The 24181-nt window shown below is 35.9% G+C and overlaps 1 protein-coding gene across 3 annotated transcripts in view; it reads right to left on the bottom strand.

Moving 5' to 3' along the window:
• ttll7 (tubulin tyrosine ligase-like family, member 7) overlaps positions 1-24181 on the bottom strand; it is a 294342-nt gene that overhangs the window by 16496 nt on the left and 253665 nt on the right. For 2 of the 3 annotated variants that reach the window (XM_028811558.2, XM_051932480.1), the window contains exons 16-20: positions 21885-22159; positions 14671-14805; positions 9151-9231; positions 5558-5718; positions 3562-3735 (exon numbers count right to left, since the gene is read on the bottom strand). In XM_028811558.2, coding sequence (XP_028667391.1) covers positions 3562-3735; positions 5558-5718; positions 9151-9231; positions 14671-14805; positions 21885-22159 — 826 coding nt within the window. The remainder of the gene's footprint in view (positions 1-3561; positions 3736-5557; positions 5719-9150; positions 9232-14670; positions 14806-21884; positions 22160-24181) is intronic. The other variant, XR_007935957.1, reaches the window with a different exon arrangement.

The following is a 24181-nucleotide window of genomic DNA, read 5'->3' as shown; positions in this document are numbered from 1 at the left end:
ACAATTCAATGAATATAAATTTAAATGTGCTAAAATTTCTCATTCTTCATATGGACTACAATATAATTTGAGATTATTCTATTTTAGAATAAAGAGAAACCTGAACAATAACTCTTTTTAATCCTCCATTTTCTAAACCCATTTTTTCATGTTCAAGGTTACAGGTAAATAATTTTCTTTATTTCATACAAAAACACATGAGTGATATGCCTATTTCTTTATTTTTCTTTCAGTCACCCCCACTTCTCCATCTATCTTTTGAATTTTGAAAAATACAAATCCAATTCATTTTCTTTTAATTATATTTTGTACATTACTGCACTACAAGTGTTTTTTATGTAGATAGATAGATAGATACTTTATTAATCCCAATGGGGAATTCACAATATGTAGATAGAAATATATTCTTGTTGTTATGCTAATAAGCCTAGATGTAACCATTTTATATGTGTACTTAGATATTTTAATGACCTTAAGCAATTTCTTTTCACTTCATTATTGCAATGATGAAGCCTTTGTGCATCTGTTATTGAACACAATACATTTTTAAACTAAAGTCAACTAATTGAACGTAATGCTAAAGCATATTTTTGTTTTTGTGAGCATGTACTACCTGTATGCACTTAGACTGCATTCTTTGCCTTTAGGTTATATAAAGTACATTTTTGGTAGACTGTGTAACAGATGCCTTTTGAAGCAATATGCCTATTATGCTGAAAAATGTGAACCAATAACTTTGATTAATTGATAAAAAAAAAATTAACTGGACCTGAATTTATCATTATACTGAGCCATGTAATTGTGGTGAAAATAGTGGATTTTTTTTTATCATTATCCTCCTTACTAAAAGTGTCTGTGTGTCTGTCCAGTTGCTACGTCTATGTCATTCTAATAGATGGCAGATCACAATCATTTGTAGCAATGCATTTTATTACCACATTTATTACAAAATATATTCAAATTAATGATTAACACTGAAGTCTATGTTGATTACTTAGATTTCAACCCACCTTAGGCAAGTAGCACAACTAGTACAATTTTATACTATTAGTCTGAAGAACTTACTATTTTTATATATTTTCATGATGCAGACTACACGGCTTCTTTTATAAATAATAATTTATTATTAGTGCATAATAAATAAATGAATGCATGCACAGCTCCAGAAATATTCCACACTATACAAATATGCAATATCAAATTACAAGATGTATCTCTTTATTACCAGTTAACTCCTCAGACTTTTTGGACTGATTTCCCTAAAAAGAAACAACTGGTCATTAGGGCCTGCTTGCCTTTGCATGTTGACAAAGTGCTTGTCCTAAGTATTCATTTATTTATTTATTAAACAAATTCGTGTTGAGAACAAATCGGGCATCAGACTGCCTCAGTTAGGCTCCCCACCTAGATGGGGAACTGGTGTTGCTAAAAATCTGACAATTACCTTTTTCCCCTATGATGTGCTCTTCTAAGAAACCTTTAATTTGCTCAGAAGTGGCTGTTAAATTTGAGTAGCAATAGCTGTGAAGTGCATGCTAGTACATCATTATGTTTTTGTGCCTCTCCGCATGATAACAGGTACTGTAAAAAGTGCATGTTTATAAGTGAGGATGAACAATTGATAATTTCACTTTAATGTTTCAGGTACATGCCAACACACATAATGAAACACTGGCAGGGAGGCCATAAGTAAAAGCTTGAAGTGCTGCTGAAAAATAGTTTAGCAGTATAGGAAACCGTAGCATGTGGTGGTAATGGAATGACTAGTGTCTTTCCCAATCCAGTAAGAAACAGCATTAGCAGATCAGTTGTGAAGTGAAGTGCATTTTATGTGAATGGCAAGAAAGTTGAAATATGTGCTGAGAGGGAAGTTGTACGTTAAAGAATTTTCTCCCTGCATTAAGTCATATCCCACACATCCAGTTGTAAAAGAATACACTTTTATGGGGTCATGGACAGAGTAAAAAATACTATAAGTATTAAGCTGTAATGCCTATTAAACCTGATGTGTGTACCAATGGCATCTGTGATTGCAATATGGTTTTGAAAGAGACAGTGGTCTGTTCATCCTATCATGATCTTCATGACTGAAAATTAGATTACAATATAAAACCTGTCTTTATTATCAGTTTTGTACAATATATTTTGTACGTTCCTCACTAATAATTAAAGTTAAAGTAAATTCAGCAGTTACTGATCCTGACCATAGCCTAATGATTTTATGGTGTGTTTTCATTCCAACTGAGCACTAAATTGTTAAATGAGAAGCATTGTTAAAAATAAAATAATCAATCTGGACAGCTCTTTTAATTATCATGATAGGTGTAGTGGGTAAAGAGAAGTCTGAAATATAATTAATAAGCAAGTACATTATTCATGTCTGTTAATTACTTTACGACAATTCTAAAAATACATTTTATTGCATGACCCTTTCAGTCAGAAATATATGACCGTGATCAGAATCTACGTTGATGCCATCAAATTCATAATTACAGTGTATCTAGGTTTAAAAAATGAACATCACTTAGATCATCAGTTTAAAAGAAGCCATCATATTATAAGGCAGATAATATATTGTGCCTTATTAATATTAATTGGAAAAGTAAAAGGATGGAACCAATTAAAAGGAAAATACCAAGGCAGGATGTGGAAATTTCAGGCTGCCATTAAACCTGACAGAATGTCTGTGTGCTTTAGCGAGGAATGAAAAGATTTAAGAAAATATGGGGAGATCTACTGATAGAGGTGGTTACAATAATACATTCTTCAACATCATGAGTAGTCTTATTAATAACAGTTTTGTGAAAGAAGTAGTTTAAAATTATGATCTGCTAAAAATTTTCTCAAAGTGATCTTGCTTTTGTATGTAAAAATTGACCTTATTTGCATGTCTCTACAATGCTGAATGAGTCAATATATATTGGTTCTCACAAAAAATCAAAATTAAATTTTATTGTAACAAATGTCTAATTTATCAAAATAATTTACATGATCAGACTTAATTGTATGCCTGGTCTAAAGATAATAAATTGTACTGATTTTAAGCAATGTACACAAGTACATATTTGTAACATAATACCAAGCACTCGAAGCATCATACAGTATACCAGGAGAATGTACTGCAGCTACATGAATACTTCATTATGAAATATGATCGAAGGCAAAGGAATAAAAATATATATATATATTACTCAGGGTGTAATATTTCTACTGTGTTTTTATAGTTTCATTTTCTCCATTATTACTTCTCTGTGAATCTTGCCAGGGAACTCTGGAATGCTTGGAAAACACATAAGGTCATTGTGGTTTTATTAACACAACGTAGCCTATTGGCTTTGACATCCCTTCTTGTTAGTCCAAGCCTAATTTATCAGAATCTTGACATGTTGCACTCTACAGGCACTTAAACAATAGTTGTTCTGCTAGACCAATATATTTTGATTGCACTGGGTACATATACTCAGTACACAAATATTAATAAATGTTACGTGCTCAAAATTTCCATCACAGGTATGCATATTTGCACTCTTTACAGTTACAAAATTACAAAAGAAGTCATACCTTGTGTCATCCCATTCTGGACTTAGTCCAGTCAAGGAACCTCTGGAATCGGCTACAAACTTGTAAACTACTAAAAGGCAGTCTCTGCAAAGCTGAACTAGACGTTGACAGCACTGGAGTTCTTCAGGGGTAACTACCTCTGTGCTTTTGCTGAAAATCGTCTCCCAGGATGTACTATTGTCACAAAAAATAGAAAAACATGAATGTTTTATTCATATCCAGAAAATGTTATATATGACATCTCAAAAAGATTATGGGTAAGTTCACTATTATTATTATTATTATAATTATTATTATTATTAAGTGAGAGAGAGAAATTGACAGGCATATATATATAGTAGATAATAAATATAGTAGATAATGATATAGTAGAAATAAAATAACTTAAAAAACATGATTTTAAGGAAAACAGAACAAAATGCAGGTGACATCCTTTAAAAATTAATAAAATCCATGAAACAAGCTTAACAGTAATGAGCTGTTTACTGCATTTAGAACTGATGCTTATTAAAATGGGCACCATATGGCTTACAGAACTTGTGCTAATCCTCAGACACTTTTGCACAGTTCAAGTGAGATGAACACTCAGTTGAAAACACTACAGGCTCATGACAGATTTAGTTAATTATGTTGAGCAGCACAGGTGCAAAGCTCTACAAGTGAGCTCTCAGAAATTTCGAGCTCTTAATGACAGGGCAGAGGCAAGCATAAACCCCTAAGCTCCTCATCTATGCTGTAACAACTTAAGAAATTTACATGCTTTCATTTTGCTTAAGTAAAAGGCAGCTTGTATCATTGCACACAAGTGTAAGGATTGTTTCTCAACAACTTACAATGATCTCAACTACATTTAATAAAAGCAGAGTCATGTTAGAACAAACATGCGGGTTAACAGAAATGGTTAAAGGTTTTCAGTTTTTAAACTATAAAGATAATTTAAGAATAGTAATTAAGATCCAATGGTAAACTGGTGACCATTTGGGGCTGGCCCCTGCCTTGCATCCAATGCAATTAGGATAGGCTTTGGCCAAATGCAACCCTAAATTGGAATAAGTAAGTTTGACAATGTAACAGAATGTTAAAATGTTAAATATCAATTATCAGGGACAAATATTAAATTTTTATTCCAAGAGTTACAAATTCTAGTGACTCCGTATGTGCATCTGTAGTAGTAACATGGGAGATGATGACTGCGTATTAAAAAATCTTACTAGGTTCTAGTTGCTATAAGTCATCCCCAGATGCAATGCTTTTGGAAATATACTCTGTAAGCTCACTAATTGTACTTAGACAAGTCATCGTTTAAACATTTTTTTTAACATGTCCTATAGTATCAGAATATCTCGCGTGTTACCATTACAAAAACAGTGCATATTTTCTGGAAGGGTAGGCCCTTCATTTAACTTGAGGGTGTGGCACCATTGGCATAGGAGGAAGAATGATTTCCTTGGCTTGAACCTTCTCTCTAATTTATGACACTTAATTTGGTTCCACAGTATACTAACTTAAAGTAACCTTAGAAACATAACCAGTTATAAACACTCAAGCGGTTATGAAAATACTGAATTTCCAGTTTTTAAATAATTGTTTTCATTATTCAAGATGACTGCTGAAAACGTGTAATTGTATCTTATTGGTCCATCAAAGTATAACACAATAATACATATTAAATCAAAAAAATTGACTGAATTATGCTAAACAATTTAACATGAGAGAGAGGGGGAGAGAGAGAGAAGATTGGCTTGGCCAGATTATTCTGCGTGTTAGACCAAATGAAAGGCACCTGATATGTGCAAGAGATTTTTTTTTATAGAGGATAGAATAAAGCAACCCACTATTAAAAAAGAGCAGTAATTTACCATCTGTCTTAGTCATAAGCCCCTCAATAACCATAAATATAGACTTTCCTTTTGTAAAAATCATATAGTGTGCTGTGGTACTCATTAAGGAAAAAAGAAAAAGGAAAAAAAAACTCTTTTTACTTTATCCAGCCTACCCAGAATTAGAGAAACAGTTCCAAAGTCCTTGGCCATGGCTCCAGAGTAGGCGATTAAAGACACGGTTAAAAAGGCGATATAAATGCAAGTTGTCAATGTCAGGCTCCTTCCAGATTCTCTGAAGAACTGAGCGTATGTTTGTTCTCACTATGTCCAAAACCTAGATGGGATATTCAAAAGGAACATTAAGCACTTTTGCAGGTGTTTGTGGGAGAAACAACCTCCAGAAACAGCTGGCTTTTTTATAATTGAAAGTCAGTATGGGAATAAAGTTTTGAGACTTTCTGGTAGGCTTGCACCTTCACAGTGTGAAGCAGCAGACAAATCGAATGTAATTATGCTGACTCTGCAAAGTGGAAATTCCTGATGACAACTGAAAATGAGCATGGTTATTTTGGACTTTAATTACTGACTACATATGCCCCAAAACAGTAGATTTACAAAAATAAACAGACCTGGCAAAGAGCATTAACGGTTCGTGCTTGATAAAGGTTTTTTTTTTCCTTTTACACATTTGCTTCAGGGCATTTTCAATGTCTGTGAATCTTCAACTTAGTATGAATACTTGAAAGCTGATGTTCAGCAGGGATGCAAGGTTTAATGATATTTCCGACAGAAAACTGTGAGCCCTTCGAGTGTGAAGGATGGCATAGATTCACTGCCTGCCTTGAGGTTAAATTGACCCCTGCCTACTTATTAAGAGAATGGCACAGTCCTTAACAAAAAAGTAGACAGCTATACATCAGACCTAATAATAGCCACAGTAACGTCATTTGAATTCCTTCATTAATATTAATAGTTTGCACTCTGGCAAATACTTTAACAAAAAGGCAACAGCTTCACTCCACAAGCACATTATATACCACACCAACACAAATTAAATTTCCATTGTACACTTTATCTACATGCATATCCCAAAGCACTTCAGATGACAAAACATCAATTCTTGTCTGACTATATTCCATCGGCTAAGGCCACAAGCTTCAGAAAGCCACGTATGTAAAATACAGTTGAGCAGACATCAAACTTCAATTTAATTTCAGCTGCAAGGATTTGGTTCAGGTGAATCGTTGCTTTGAATATGATTGCATTTGTCAGGCTTAGAGCCCGTGGGTTAATTTCATTTCTTTGAGTGAGCATAACAGGCAGATTAAGCTTGTATTTGTACTGAATTCATTGAACCATTGAACAAATATGAAATGTATATGCACACACTATCAAATACACACACATTATATTAGCAAATTAAGTCAAGTCTTTGATGCTGATTATATTATTTTTCACATATTAATTAAAAAGTACTTATTTTTAAAAAGTTTCAAAAATAGTTAGCGTGTTCATACAGTTGCTTGCAATTGCTTGTTCATGCGGTTCACTATTAGGCTGGGGCAACTTCTGATTGGAGTTCTCTACCTTTTCTGTGTTGGCCATGGTATTTTCCTTGCTCCCAAAATACTGCCATAAATAACTAGCTACTCTCAATTGTTTCTGTTTGAATGACTGCAGTATTATGTCTATGGGTACCACAAAATAGATCAGCATTCTGCACACAGTTGTCACTATCCTGCACACTTTCCTCTCTCAGAGAAAATGCAGCTCCTTGTGAACCTACATTTTACAAACAGGACAAAAAATTAACCAGACACACAAAGTAACCAGTCAGTGGGCTAATCTAAAATTTTTTCTTCACAATTTACCTATCTGATCACGTTTAACCCCTTATTCATGGCAGGACACAGTCATATTTCAAAGTTGTTTGTGTACATTGCAAAAAAAGTCAATCAAAAGGAATAATGGTATTTTTACATACCAAAGGGTGTCTTCTTTCCAATAAATCATGAGTTTTCATGCTGTCTGCTCTCTGTCATTATTAAAATATGCAATTTACACAGGTATACCCCAAGCCAAGTAGCGCATCACAACTGACTGAATACACTTTTAGCAAAGATTTTACCTACTTCAAGCCACTTACAGAATGGACAGATGAGTTTCAGCCTAATCTAATGATGACTGGTCATTCATATTATATGTCATAGGTATGTGCAAAAGACAAGGAATAAATGGCTTTTGTGACAGCTAAGCAGAAAGCTTGAATCAGATTGTGATCACAGTTTTGACTCATTTGTTGAGAATGACACATTTGATGAAGGACTTGATGCTATGTTTAGTAATACTCTGAAGCATAATGGGCTCAATTACCATACCCTGAGACTGACTGCTGCATGTTCTGCCAATGTTAGTTAACCAAGTGGTGTTTGTTCAATTTCAACTTAGAATATAGGCAATTTTTCTAGGCATACCTGTGAGTACTGTTACACTGTACTTGTTTCATGTGAGGGCCCCACCTTCAATCTATTAAAAGTCACACGGTCTATTTAAGTCTATTTAAAGTCACACTGCTCATGTTGCTGTGTCGTGAGCACATGAGAGGGGAAAAAAACAGGCGCTTCAGATATTGGCTTGTTCAGGGTATAATTCCTACCTCAACACACACACACGAGATCTAAGGGATCGACTGCAAGTGCAATTTATTTATCTTATTTTTAATCACGCTTGCCCCTGACCAACCCGAAGTCAGAAATGACCGTGATTACAAACAAGAAATAAAATTAAAGTGCAGCCTTTGTGGAATCAGGTGCAATTATGAAGCGAGCACTTGTTGAAAGAAACCGAGTAAAAAATCTTGCACAGCTCTGTTGATTATTTAAATGGTGGTGGCAGGGTTCATGCAGATTATACCATGAATAAAACTCATGTGCTTGTGACCTATTGACTTCCACCTACGACTGAAAAGTAGCTAAGAAACACTGGTTTAAATGTATGTGTCTGTATGACTAGCTCTGTGCTCAGAGTGCCTGTTTCCTGCCTTGTGCCTCAGGCTGCCAGCAATGGCATTGTTCCCAACCCCTAACCCAGTGTTGGAAGAATCTAGTATGAAAATGTATGTATGTACTTAATTTATTCCATATGTGAAATGCAAGTGAAGATATCAGAACAACATGGAAGCTAGTTACAATTCCTTGGTAACAAAATCTAATAGCTAATACACGTTACACAGAAATTCACCAAATGTGAGTCTTCAAATGTTTCTTAAATATTTATCCATGTAAACATTTTTCCAAAGAAGCTCCTAGACTGTGAAACGGGCTGCCAAAAAGAATACAGACTAATTATTTACTAATGCAATGTCTGCACATAAAATATCTGTATTTGTCTATTCATATTCTATAGAATTGCTCCTGAGTACGCATAGCCCATAATATTTAATATTAACTACAAGTTTCACTCAGCCTGAACACTGTCTGTGTGTAGTCTGCATGTTTTATACTGCCTGTTCAGGTTTTTCTCTGGGTTCTCTGGTTTTCCTCCCACATTTCCGTGGTTTGCAAAATTAAAAATCAATATAAATACTAGTAAGTTTTTTTGTGAATTATACCATGTCAACCCATTTTGAAAATGTATATTCTGTGTCTCATGCTTCTTCATATGGAATTAAATAAATCCTGCAAAGACATATAGTTATTATGTCCGGTTGCACACGGGAATAGCCCCTTATCTTCCAAAAAAATAAAATATATTAGCAATTACATACCTTTCTCTGTTTAGTCGAATCTAGCTTCACTAGCCAATAGGAGGCGACTTTTGGCTTATGGTATTTCCAGTTGTCAAGGATCTAGTTGGAAAAGAAATGAATGCTCACTTTATTTTTGAATACAAATATAACTTACGCATTTTTAGTTAAATTTTAAGGAATTGTACTGAAATTATTAGCAAGAAAGTATCTTTTACAAAATCTCCTTTTAAGGTAATGAACAACTGGACTTTATTTCTCAATGAGTTGTTAAAAATAAATTTCTGCATTATTATCAAATGATTGGAGAGGATTTCTGCATTTAATCACAAACTTTCTGAAGAATCTCACCTCTTCATTGGCAGCACAATTCAGCCATTATATTTTAATTGGTTTATTACATCTGTACAGATGTGTGCATAACTGGCATATAAGTTCAACTACAGCAATTAGCAACTACAGCAATGTCTCATCTGTTATTCATCTACTTTATAATACGGGTTCTCTTCGCTTTGCGTAGTGAATCCATACCTGAAAACTCCTTCATAAGGTGAAACATCACAATTTCAAACTGATAAATTACCACTAATTTTAAAAACACCCCACGCTACATCTTCATAACAGAAACTTCACCTTTATTGTGGTCCATAAGAAACATTCTTAAAAGACATTCTTTGTATACCTGAATTTCCTTAAGCAGTTATTCATCATTAATGTGAATCAATAAAAATGGATGCTAGTATAACAAAAAGTGAACAAATTCTATTGTAAAAAGAAAGATATAATTTATATTTAATATAGTTATATTATAGTGTATTGTAGTCTCTTTCTACAATTTTTTTCCACATATCGTAATACTGTATACGGCATGACATATGATGGATGGTAAGCCTAAACCTTGTCAAACAGAGTGTACCACCTGTTATGTAACCCTGTGCTCAATCATAAGGTTTCTCTGTCTTTATCCTGCAGCACAAAGCAGTTTTGTATCTGCCCACTTAGAACAGAGAGTAAATATTGCTGCTGAATAAGCAGATGAATTTAGCAGAGCAATAGAAATGCAGTACGCCTTTGAGGTTCTCTCCCACCCTAAGTGACAACTGAGATGGGGTTAAAATGTAGCGATGTATCTTGAGTGTTCCTGCATGGCAGAAATATATACATACTGTAACTATGATTATGCTATACAGTAATCCCTCCTCCATCGCGGGGGTTGCGTTCCAGAGCCACCCGCGAAGTAGGAAAATCCGCGAAGTAGAAACCATAAGTTTATATGGTTATTTTTAGAATGTCATGCTTGGGTCACAGATTTGCGCAGAAACACAGGAGGTTGTAGTGAGACAGGAACGTTATTCAAACACTGCAAACAAACATTTGTCTCTTTTTCAAAAGTTTAAACTGTGCTCCATGACAAGACAGAGATGACAGTTCTGTCTCACAATTAAAAGAATGCAAACATATCTTCCTTTTCAAAGGAGTGCAAAGCAAGCAGTCAAAAAAAAAATCAATACGGCTTTTAAGTATGCGAAGCACCGCCGGTACAAAGCTGTTGAAGGCGGCAGCTCACACCCCCTCTGTCAGGAGCAGGAAGAGAGAGAGAGAGAGAGAGAGAGAGAGAGAGAGAGAGATAGCGAGAGACAGATAAAAAAAATCAATACGTGCCCTTTGAGCTTTTAAGTATGCGAAGCTCCGTGCAGCCTGTCCTTCAGGAAGCAGCTGCACACAGCCCCCCTGCTCACACCCCCCTACGTCAGCGCAAGAGAGAGAGAGAGAGAGAGAGAGAGAGAGAGAGAAAGTTAGCTGGATAGCTTTTCAGCCATCTGCCAATAGCGTCCCTTGTATGAAATCAACTGGGCAAACCAACTGAGGAAGCATGTACCAGAAATTAAAAGACCTATTGTCCGCAGAAACCCGCGAAGCAGCGAAAAATCCGCGATATATATTTAAATATGCTTACATATAAAATCCGCGATGGAGTGAAGCCGCGAAAGGCGAAGCGCGATATAGCGAGGGATCACTGTATATATATTACAACTCTAAACAATTTACATATTTACAAAAACGGCTAAGACATCACCTAATCCTATTACACAAACAAGTTTAATTGATTAATAGATAGATGTGACAGGCTGACAGAAAAATAGACAGAAAACATACTAAGACAGTGGACAGCTGTCCAAATATGGTTTATAACAGAAATATAAGGGATAATTTAAACAACACAAAGTGTTTTCTCTGCATTTCTCAATATCAAATACAGAAACAGAAGAAGCCAAGCAAGACTATCAGGTCCTGAGGGAACAATTTGGGGAGGTCATTGGTATTTTCTGCCAACATATCACTCCCTTTAGGCACATATTGTTTCAGCTTGTGGGAACAATTCAGAAACGAGTCATTTTTCAAAAAGGAAACATCTTGTAAAAACTTTTTTTAATACTGCCAATAGTATTAACATCTAATAGATAAATGCTTAGAATATCCTATGGTTGCCTTACAAAACAATTGAGTTGCCCCCTTGAACATACCAACAGCAACATTCTGGATATTATGTGCATGTGATTTTTCTGTGCACCACATGTAGCCATGTTGGTCTCTTGGAAGAGTTCTTTTTTCTGGGTTAATAACAACACCTACAACAAACTGGAGGAGCTACAGGTGGACACCGATTGCATACTGTGGAGAATAGTCTTCCACCGTAACAGTGGTGTGTAGATCAACACAACAAATAAATAGAGCACAGTGGCCACTCTAATTCATTATTTTCTCCTGAGGCTTGAAAAATAACTAAACACCAAACAGATCAGCAAATAACACCCCACATAACTGAATCTACTCCATTTGAGACAGATGCCAAGAGGCTGGAAAATTGCTGTCAGAATCATAAAACAAAAACACTGCTTTTAAAAATATAAGAAACACTGACCAGGTACAAACACTGCTCTCTAAAAGCAAGCAAAAACTTTAGTACTTTTAAGTATGAAGGAACTATGTTGGAAATGTCTTTAACTTCAATGAAATTGCTCTCTGTATCTACCAACAGTGCAGCTATCTGCTTAAGAGGCTTTAGTACATTGATGTATCCCCCTGGATTGTGTCAAATTACTACAGGTGTCTCACATACAGCATACTGACCTTCTAATTCCTGGTCTGGTTTGAGGTTGGAGGGGTACTCCCCTGTGAGTAAGCTGACGAAAATAATCAGCTTAGAGTCTGCTCTCTGTGAAGAGTGATGATCAGGCCTTTGAGATCAGTTTGACTCAGAGGCGAAAACTAAAGCAGCCACGGCTGCAATGGACTATGCACACTATTTGAACAGCTGCTTTCAGGTGCTGCCATGGGGGAGGAGAAATTTGACTTCAAAATTCAGAACAAGGAGAGAAGCTTCTTCATCCTTACAACAGTCTACCTGCTTAATAAGCAATCTAGGAGTATTTTGCAACTGCTGCAATTAATATAACACTTTTAGTATGTTCTTAGTGAATGGGTTAACTATTATACTGTATTATTATAATTTAGCATGTCTTAAATCTCTCTGTAAGTTACATTTCATCATTTTCTCCTACAGAATATGTTGAAAGTAACTGATTGACTATACAGGTATGTCTGAAAATGCGTGCTATCCCCTTTTGGCAACTGAAATAAAACAAATTTTCTGCTTTATCCATGTATATGATATTTGGATTTCAAAGTCAAAAAAATTAGGTCAAAAAAACAATGAAGTCTGTTAGAAGATTGCAAGTAGGTGAATATAGGATTTACATTGACTGATAGTGGCAGAACATGTATGATCTTAGTACAGGATCCTATTATAAGCAGTTATTTCACTAAATAAGGTATTAACAGTGACAATGTATATGAGGATTAATAAAGATAATAAACTGTAAAAGCTAGAGTGTTGACAAGAGAGTTTATATTTATATTTAATATTATATTTATATATATTTAATTAAAAAGCAATAACTTGCCATTAACAAACTAACAAGTATATATATAATTATATATACAGATATATATAATTTTTACTAATACAGCAGCATAGATAAGGATATATATATATATATTGTGGTGGATTGCCGGCTTCTTTCTCCGGCCCTCACCCCCAGGCCGCCAGGAGGAGCTCTCCCAGCAGCGTGGACATGCCCCGAGTTCCAGCAGGGCCTCATGGACTATGTAGTTTTTATACACAGCCCTGCTGGATACCTTGGGAGCCACCAGGCATCGCTGTAGGGGGGGCTCGTAGGCTCGCATGTGCCCTATAACCCGGGAGTACGTCCCGGTCACGTGACAGGAAGAAACGACGTGCTCCCGGGTTGAAGAAAAGGACTGTTTACCCTGACCCGGAAGGGAAAAGGAACTGTGGACTGTTGAACGGGAACACCTCCGGGTCAGGGTGTATAAAAGGACTCTGGGAAGCCCAGTACACTGAGCTGAGCTGGGAGGAAGGGTGGCAAAGTGTCTGGGAGTGTGGAGGATTGATTATTGATTGTTTATTGCTTTATTATTGAGTATTGTGGAGAGGTGGGTGCTTTGTGCACGTTATTGTCCTAATAAATATTTATATTTGGACTTTTACCTGGTGTCTGACGTCTAGTCTGAGGGTTCAAGGGGTCACGGAGTCCTCAAACTATCACAATATATATATATATATATATATATATATATAATATACACAGTATATCTATATATTTATATATATATATATAATTATAATTTCCCAATATTGCCTTTCCCAAGGTTTTTTCCATTTTTTCCCTACAAGAGTTTTTTGGGGAGTTTTTCCTTGTCTTCTTAGAGAATCAAGGCTGGGTGGCAGGGCCTGTTAAAGCCCATTGCTACACTTCTTGTGTGATTTTGTGCTATACAAAAAAAATGTATTGTATTGTATTATATCACTGAAGGCCTAGGTGTGAAATGTCCGGCCCGCCACTGACTGGATGTCAAATCATTCATTACCATCTGCAAAATCTTTTTGGAATAATAACACAGTTTATGAGGTTTTTGGCTTTATACCTTAGCCATTTTGGAACAATGTAGTTGCCCCCACTCCCATTACAATTCCACTCCCTAGTGACATTTTTAAAAAGATATATAGCCCATACTTTAAGCTGGACCAATAGCAAGCTACATGCAAAATTTTGTGCAAATTGGTTTGGCCGTTTTTACATGATTCACAAACGGATAGGATACAATCTGAGGGTTGAAATGAAGTCCTTAGTGTGCAGAACAGACAAAAAAGTAAAAAAAAAGCTGAAAATCTCAAAAAACAGAGGTCATTACAAAAAATAAAAAAGGTGGAAAAAATGTAAATATTATAGGAATGACATAAAATGATAATAATAATACATTTTATTTATTTAGCGCCTTTCCCATGCATATTTGGATAATGTAGCTATTATCTGATCAATTAAGCTTGAAAAACAAAGTAGTCTCCTCTGAGTAAAAGTTATGCTCTTGTGTAAAAAGAAGAAAACACTTCAGCTTTATTTCTTTTCTTAGTGAATTTAATTTAAATAGATTAGTAAAATATCCACAGTCACTTACATCATCCAAAATCAACTCTGCCTCTTCATCTGTTTTTCCTGGAAACCGTATTCTCATTTCATTGAGAGAAGCAAGAGTTTGTCTTGTCAATTCAGCTTCCTGTTCTTTTGTTCTCAGGTTTAACAAAGAGTCACCCTAAAAGATAGATAGATAGATAGATAGATAGATAGATAGATAGATAGATAGATAGATAGATAGATAGACATACAAAAGATTTATTTCATTTTTCTTTTCATTTGGTTTTTGTCATTTTAAATGTCCCTTCTTCATCACTCTTAAAAAAAGAAAGTTAACTTTTCAAAACTGTGTGCTTGACCTTCTTTAAAAAATGGTCCCTTTTTAAGAAATACCATACAACAGTTTAAAAATAGGCTTTGTTACTTGTACTGAGCCACTGTGAAACAGCAGACTATTTTACCATGCACCATTGACTTTTATAATACTAGCAGGATGTGACTAACAGAATATGCTCTTGGTGCCATGAATATAAATATGACATTCCAAGTTAATCTATCATAGATTTTGTACCTATAATTGCACTAATAATTACAAGGTAGTAATCAAGTTAATGAGGTGCCAATCTGTATCAAAAGGCAATCAATTAACTTAACCTGCTCATATGAGAGTAAATAAAGTATCTGGAAAAACCTTGCAAACATGGGGAGAATATGAAACTCTGCACACACTTGAGAATTCAAACAAAGCCAGTGCCATTGTACCCAACCTGCTACCACTATCATGTGGTTTTGTCAGGTTCTATACATAATTAAAGTGTTTTTACACCTAGTTTGTTTGGACCAAATTATTTCAAACTCTGGTCTGTTTAGTTAGATGTGAACACGCCAATTGTACTCTGATGTGGAGCAAAATAACACACAGAGACCCTTTGGAAAGGGTGGTCTTGGTGCATTGCCAATTTAAACCTTGTAGCAGTCCCCATGAGGTGTGAATGCAGTCCAACAGGGGACCAATCTAGTTACATACAATACTATGCATTATGGGTGAAGCCATGCATGCTGTGGTAGTTAGGCTAAGTGTAAAAAATATATATATACATACAGTATATACAGTGGTGTGAAAAACTATTTGCCCCCTTCCTGATTTCTTATTCTTTTGCATGTTTGTCACACAAAATGTTTCTGATCATCAAACACATTTAACAATTAGTCAAATATAACACAAGTAAACACAAAATGCAGTTTTTAAATGATGGTTTTTATTATTTAGGGAGAAAAAAAATCCAAACCTACATGGCCCTGTGTGAAAAAGTAATTGCCCCCTTGTTAAAAAATAACCTAACTGTGGTGTATCACACCTGAGTTCAATTTCCGTAGCCACCCCCGGGCCTGATTACTGCCACACCTGTTTCAATCAAGAAATCACTTAAATAGGAGCTGCCTGACACAGAGAAGTAGACCAAAAGCACCTCAAAAGCTAGACATCATGCCAAGATCCAAAGAAATTCAGGAACAAATGAGAACAGAAGTAATTGAGATCTATCAGTCTGGTAAAGGTTATAAAGCCATTTCTAAAGCTTTGGGACTCCAGCGAACCACAGTGAGAGCCATTATCCACAAATGGCAAAAACATGGAACAGTGGTGAACCTTCCCAGGAGTGGCCGGCCGACCAAAATTACCCCAAGAGCACAGAGACGACTCATCCGAGAGGTCACAAAAGACCCCAGGACAACGTCTAAAGAACTGCAGGCCTCACTTGCCTCAATTAAGGTCAGTGTTCACGACTCCACCATAAGAAAGAGACTGGGCAAAAACGGCCTGCATGGCAGATTTCCAAGACGCAAACCACTGTTAAGCAAAAAGAACATTAGGGCTCGTCTCAATTTTGCTAAGAAACATCTCAATGATTGCCAAGACTTTTGGGAAAATACCTTGTGGACTGATGAGTCAAAAGTTGAACTTTTTGGAAGGCAAATGTCCCGTTACATCTGGCGTAAAAGGAACACAGCATTTCAGAAAAAGAACATCATACCAACAGTAAAATATGGTGGTGGTAGTGTGATGGTCTGGGGTTGTTTTGCTGCTTCAGGACCTGGAAGGCTTGCTGTGATAGATGGAACCATGAATTCTACTGTCTACCAAAAAATCCTGAAGGAGAATGTCCGGCCATCTGTTCGTCAACTCAAGCTGAAGCGATCTTGGGTGCTGCAACAGGACAATGACCCAAAACACACCAGCAAATCCACCTCTGAATGGCTGAAGAAAAACAAAATGAAGACTTTGGAGTGGCCTAGTCAAAGTCCTGACCTGAATCCAATTGAGATGCTATGGCATGACCTTAAAAAGGCGGTTCATGCTAGAAAACCCTCAAATAAAGCTGAATTACAACAATTTTGCAAAGATGAGTGGGCCAAAATTCCTCCAGAGCGCTGTAAAAGACTCATTGCAAGTTATCGCAAACGCTTGATTGCAGTTATTGCTGCTAAGGGTGGCCCAACCAGTTATTAGGTTCAGGGGGCAATTACTTTTTCACACAGGGCCATGTAGGTTTGGATTTTTTTTTCTCCCTAAATAATAAAAACCACCATTTACAAACTGCATTTTGTGTTTACTTGTGTTATATTTGACTAATGGTTAAATGTGTTTGATGATCAGAAACATTTTGTGTGACAAACATGCAAAAGAATAAGAAATCAGGAAGGGGGCAAATAGTTTTTCACACCACTGTATATGTATATATACTGTGTATATATATATATATATATATATATATATATATAATATATATTATATATATATATATATATATATATATATATATATATATGTATTATATATATATATATATATATATATATATATACACATACACATAGGGTTTGTGCCCAGTGTCGGTTGGGTTTGGCTCTAGCAGACCCCTGTGACCCTGTAGTTAGGATATAGCAGGGTTGGATGATGGATGGATATATGTATATACATGCATACACATAAACATAAGTAAAAATATATCTATACAGTAATCCCTCGCTATATCGCGCTTCGCCCTTCGCGGCTTCACTCCATCGCGGATTTTATATGTAAGCATATTTAAATATATATCGCGGATTTTTCGCTGCTTCGCGGGTTTTTGAGGACAATGGGTCTTTTAATTTCTGGTACATGCTTCCTCAGTTGGTTTGCCCAGTTGATTTCATACAAGGGACGCTATTGGCAGATGGCTGAGAAGCTACCCAGCTTAGTTTTCTTTCTCTCTCTCTTGCGCTGACTATCTGTGATCCTGACGTAGGGGGTGTGAGCAGGGGGGCTGTTCGCACACCTAGACGATACGGACGCTCGTCTAAAAATGCTGAAAGATTATCTTCACTTTGCTACCTTCTGTGTGCAGCTTTTAAGTAAGCTGCACGGTGCTTCGCATACTTAAAAGCTCAAAGGGCACGTATTGATTTTTTTATCTGTCTCTCTCTCTCTCTCTCTGCTCCTGACGGAGGGGGTGTGAGCTGCCGCCTTCAACAGCTTTGTGCCGCGGTGCTTCGCATACTTAAAAGCAAACAGCCCTATTGATTTATTTGCTCCTTTGAAGAGGAAGATATGTTTGCATTCTTTTAATTGTGAGACTGAACTGTCATCTCTGTCTTGTCGTGGAGCACAGTTTAAACTTTTGAAAAAGAGACAAATGTTTGTTTGCAATGTTTGAATAACGTTCCTGTCTCTCTACAACCTCCTGTGTTTCTGCGCAAATCTGTGACCCAAGCATGACAATATAAAAATAACCATATAAACATATGGTTTCTACTTCGCGGATTTTCTTATTTCGCGGGTGGCTCTGGAACGCAACCCCCGCGATGGAGGAGGGATTACTGTACATTCCCATAGATAAAAAATATAACACAATTCTTATAAAACCAGTCATAAGCCTCACACCTGATCCAAGTCTCTCATGCACACAATCAGACAAAAAAGTGTAAACTCACTTGTGATCAGGTCGATCTGAACACATATAGGGGTGGCAAGAACTGAGCAGCAGTGCCCTGTGACACCGACGATCAACCCCTCTAATCTTACACCATGAAAGTGATGTGCACAGGTATGGTGCTTTATCAATGTGATTGTGTTTTGGTTGTAATGTGGATATATACACTAACTTTGATATATGTAGAAAATGTTACACTTTGTAGATGAAAATTATTAACAAATATTCAGAAGAGTTAAGACAGAAGACATGTTATTTGAAAGAAACTAAACTGAGGTTATGTTCATATGGTGGCTATTGAAGGATGTACAACATAATACAGTTAAATGAAACTCACCTGAAACGTCTACTGTCATAAAACTGGAGCACATCAGTTTGTGTGCCATCAGCACAGCTTGCCTTTTTTTCTACCATTGCCTATTTGGAACATATTCTTTTTATACCATGTGTAGTAGTGCCTAATTTTCAAGTAATCTTCCAGTTATTCGATAATTGGTATTTTGCTCACAGAGCTGTATCTGGCAAATAAACCAAATAATTACGTATAATGTGTTGCTGTGCAAACACAACTGTTGTCAGCCCTACATGATAGTTTTTTTTTTCAGGAAAAAAAATGTTCACGCCCTATGATAGAAGTCCATGAGACGTCTGTGGGGTGTTTATTGATGTGTTTAGTTCACTTGAAAGTTTGCAGTTTGAAACACAACTGAATTAACTGGAAAATGAAACAAAGGAACAAATTATCCCTTGATTCAGAACAAAACAAAACTAGGAGTTTAAAAACACCTTTAATTGAGTTTCATTTTTATTACATAATATATAAAATATTTTTTTTTGTAGTTTATCTTTTGTAACCCCCTGCAAATCCAGATTTATTATATTTGTAGTTGGGGCCAAAGTTGTTGTTGAAAGGTAGTGTTGCACATGTGGTAGCACCTGATGTCATCTGCTTTCTATTCCTTTTAGGACAGGTATAGCATATATCTCCCATTTGAACTTTTCACAAGGCCAGAAATCTGTAAAGCAACAATTTTTTTTGTTTTGTTGATATTGGTGTAAACAAATGTTTTTAATCATATCCATACTTTCTTTTAAAGGTTTGGTATATTATACTCACTACTCTTCGACCATTTGCAGCTCCTTTATTACATAAGCAGAATGACAGCCGGTCATTTTTGGTTATGTAACTTATTTGCAGTAATGCCAAAAACCCTTTAGTTCATGAAGGATTTGTTAAAACAATTTCATGTTTTTGACTTCACATTTGCCTATATTTTGGCAATAGTTGAAACACGGCAGTTTAAAGAGATAAAAAACTAGGGTCCTCATTTATAAAACTTTGTGTGGATATGATTGTGAAAATATGTGCACACTAAAAAAGCAGGTAATGTGTATACTAATACAAAAATCAGATTTGTAAAACCTGGTGTATGCACATTTCTACGCAATTTAGCTTTTTAAAAACCAGTGTTCTTGTAAATATGCATTCATGAATGCACATCAATGCTAATCAATCTCATACATATGCAATCACAATGCTGCAGACGTTTACTGACTAGTAGAGCAGCCTCCCTCCTAATGTGCCGAGACCCTGCAACCTGCATTCAAGAAGATCAGGCTGTGATATGCAACTGAGCGTGCAAGATCATGTGCTGCATTCTTGGCGTCCAGGAAAGGCATAAGGTGCCATTGTCTGAGCAGGTAGCCACTATCACCTGGCACATATAATGAAATGATTGGTGATATAGTGAATATTAGAACATATGAAATGCTAAGGGTTAGGCAGTTACCTTACCAGCAAGCCAGCCACCACACATCACTGTTACGTCTGCTAAAGCTAGTTGCCTCAAAATGAATTAATCACAGATTGACCCAGGCCATGGAGACATGATGTTTGTCAGCCTCATCTTGGCATCAAATAACTTGTGCGTTAATGGAATGTAACATCTTATGGTTAAGAAAAGCAGTGTCTTTCTCACTAGGTCCCTTCATTGCAATATAAGTGCAGTAAATCTAATTTCATTAGGTGAACTTGACACTGCTGCAAATTGAATTTTTATGTTGACAAAATATGTCCGATTTTATGCATGTAAGGTACACCCACACTATAAAAAAGCTTGATGTAGCACCTCTTCAGTCAGCTATTGGCTTCCAGCACAGTGAGCATAAAGGGGTGAAGACTTAGCTGAGATACCCTGATCTATTAGCCAGTTCCTAGAGAAGTGAAAACAGGTAGGCTATATGAACTGACAGAAAGCTGAAAAGTTCTTCAGTGCAAATACATAGCTTTGGCTCTCTTAAAAGAGAACTAAAATAAAATGTGCACATCATATTGAACATTTTTGAGGTTTAATATGTTTGTCAACTAAATCCATATTATAATAATGATTGTGATATGAATTATATTAAGTGTGAGTTGTCATTTAGCTGGTTTGGTTGCATTTCTATGCTTTATCAAGGGTGTCATCATTTCCCAGTTTCTCCAAAATGTTGCGTAAGTAGGGGTCAGAGTTGCCGTAAATATAACCAAGCTTTCTCATCAAGTATTCTTTTATAAAAGCCGATGTTTGCATGGAATGTTCCGCAAGCACATTTTGAACCTCTTTTTGTGTGTACATAAGGTTTATGAATGAGGCCCTAGGATAGGAAATGATGTTGAAAAAACAGGCTAAAGTTTGTTACTTGGAAATTAATAAATCAAAACATCTGAGCCATAATGCTACACTAAACTGTGATCAAAATTGAAAAGTTTAAGAACCAGAAACACTAAATGCACTACCAGAAAGTGCACGATTTACATGTGACAGTGACGTAACGTGATGCACACTTTCACTCATCCTCACACAGCAATACGGTAAAAGCTGCAAACAAACAATCTACAAACCCATATAAAGCAAAACGCTGCTAAGGTAAAACCAGAATAAATCCTAACTACTTCAAAGCTACAAAATGAATACAAAAACAACTGAAAGACAGCAAATAAAAAAGTAAATAGCTGTAAAATAAACCATATCATAACAGCCATAAAGGTGATACTTGATTGTTTGTCAGTCCCTGATTTAATTATTACAATGCATTATACTTCTTTTTGTTACTGAAAATAAATATTAGTTATTTATTGTATTCAGCTTTCACAAACTGTCTTTAAACTTCTAATACATTTATTACATCTGATTTTAAAGCAATTTTACTGCTAAATGATACAGTAACTCTATACAAAATCAAATCTGACAAAACAGGTGATTTACATACAGATAACCTTGTGGAAAGCAAATGTTCTACTTGCCATTGAATGAATGGAGCCCAAGCTGGAACTTTGTGGGACTCGACTTCCTGAGCCAGTGCGGTTCAAAGACTGGGACCGTGTTACTGAACTAGGGCGGACTGTCGGGGTGGAAGGCTTTGCAGATGCTGCTCTTTGTTCATTTGTGGGAGACTGTCCAGTTAAAGAGGAAATGGATCTGGGACATGATATGGAGCGCCGGATGGGAGAAGACAGAGAAGGAGAAGCCAAGGCTCCAGTCTTTACTGGCTTTGAAGGAGGCTTCCAGTTAATCCTACCTGTGAATTAAACAAAAACAATAAACATAGGTTTTAAAATGTACTGTTTATAATAACAATTAATAACAATGAGTTTAAAAATTAAAAAAAAAAAGATGTTACTTGTAACCAGTTTCAAAAAACTTTCAACAATACACAGTACTGCTGTCAATGTAGAAATTTCTGCTTGCATTTTTAAATATATTTTTTCATGCTGTGTTTCCCTAATCCATACTACAAATCAACACATTTATACACAGAACAGATCAAGAGATTAACACTAATAATTAAATTGAACTCTCCATATTAAACAAAGATAGGCTGGCACACATCAAGAGATCTGGTTCCTGAAGTAAACTCTGTTTATTGTAAACTAGCTGAAATGCCCAGCGTTGCCTGGGAGGAAAATAATGTGTTTATTTTGAATTGTTTGAGAAAAATATAATAAAAAAACAAATTTTTAAAAATAAAAATAAATTAACAAACAATGAAGACTCACTAATACGCTTGTCTTGCGGTCTTGTATGTACAGTTAGGTCCATAAATATTTGGACAGAGACAACTTTTTTCTAATTTTGGTTCGTACATTACCACAATGAATTTTAAATGAAACAACTCAGATGCAGTTGAATTGCAGACTTTCAGCTTTAATTCAGTGGGGTGAACAAAATGATTGCATAAAAATATGAGGCAACTAAAGCATTTTTTGAACACAATCCCTTCATTTCAGGGGCTCAAAAGTAATTGGACAAATAAAATAACTGGAAATAAAATGTTCATTTCTAATACTTGGTTGAAAACCCTTTGCTGGCAATGACAGCCTGAAGTCTTGAACTCATGGACATCACCAGATGCTGGGTTTCCTCATTTTTAATGCTCTGCCAGGCCTTTACTGCAGCGGTTTTCAGTTGCTGTTTGTTTGTGGGCCTTTCTGTCTGAAGTTTAGTCATCAACAAGTGAAATGCATGCTCAATTGGGTTAAGACAGTGCTTCTCAATTATTTTCTGTCATGCCCCCCCTAGGAAGAAGAAAACATCTCGCGCCCCCCGCGCGACTATAAATAGTATAATTTGTCTATAAAATTATTATAAGTACACCTCTGCATAACACTGTATCCTTATTAACGTATAAGAGAATAAAAAAAGAAAGAAATATGGACCAATTTACAACAAAGAATAGCTTTATTAAATGTAACAGAAAAGATTTAAAGTGCATTCTAAATTAAAAAAAAAATTAAATCCTTAATTAAACTATAAACATTTTTTGATTGACCATGTCAAACCATATGATACTGAAAAAAAATACATAAAATCAATAAATAATAATGCATTCAAATTGATCACCAACATTTACTCAGGAGCACAATATTAAAAAAACTTTAACCTGCAAAACAAAAATATATAAAATAATTTGAGCTGATTTTTTAATCAGAGATGATGTCTGGATTAATGGCTACAATGAGCACGTTTTGCAATGCACAGCTTTTCGAAGCGGGGTTTGAAGCAGGACACAGCAACTCTCAGCTCCTTCTCAATGTGTAGCCGGGACCTGTATTTGCTTTTCAGAGCAGCAACAGCAGAGAAGCCAGTCTCACACAAGTAAGAAGTTGCAAATGGAAGAAGAATGTGCACAGCTCTTTGTCCTAAGAGTGGATATTGCTTCTCCACATTCAGCCAGAATTCACTCAGTGTCTGGGATGTGAAACTTAGTCTCAATATGGAGTCAGATGTGATTTCTATGAACTGCTTCTTCTCTGCAAGGCTAAAACCAGTTGGAGCTGGTGCATTAAAAGGATCTCTCACCCAGTCATACTGGGAACTGTTTTTAGGGAAGTACTTTGTAAAGAATCCCATCAGTGATGAAATATGCTGCTTAAAATATGGAATCACTGAGGTGACATCATAGTCAGTAGTGTCAACAAATTCCTGCAAGTTCTCAAATGACACAGTATTTCCTTCATCAAGTCGCCTGCCCCACATTGCAAGCTTTCGAGTGAAAGAGTTGATCTTGTCTGTGACCTGAGGGAGGTGTTGATTTTTCCCT

This window comes from Erpetoichthys calabaricus, chromosome 10 (genome assembly GCF_900747795.2).
Source record: "Erpetoichthys calabaricus chromosome 10, fErpCal1.3, whole genome shotgun sequence".
Lineage (NCBI taxonomy): Eukaryota > Metazoa > Chordata > Cladistia > Polypteriformes > Polypteridae > Erpetoichthys > Erpetoichthys calabaricus.
The sequence above is the reverse complement of the archived record's forward strand: the minus strand, read 5'-3'. Positions and strand labels throughout refer to the sequence as shown.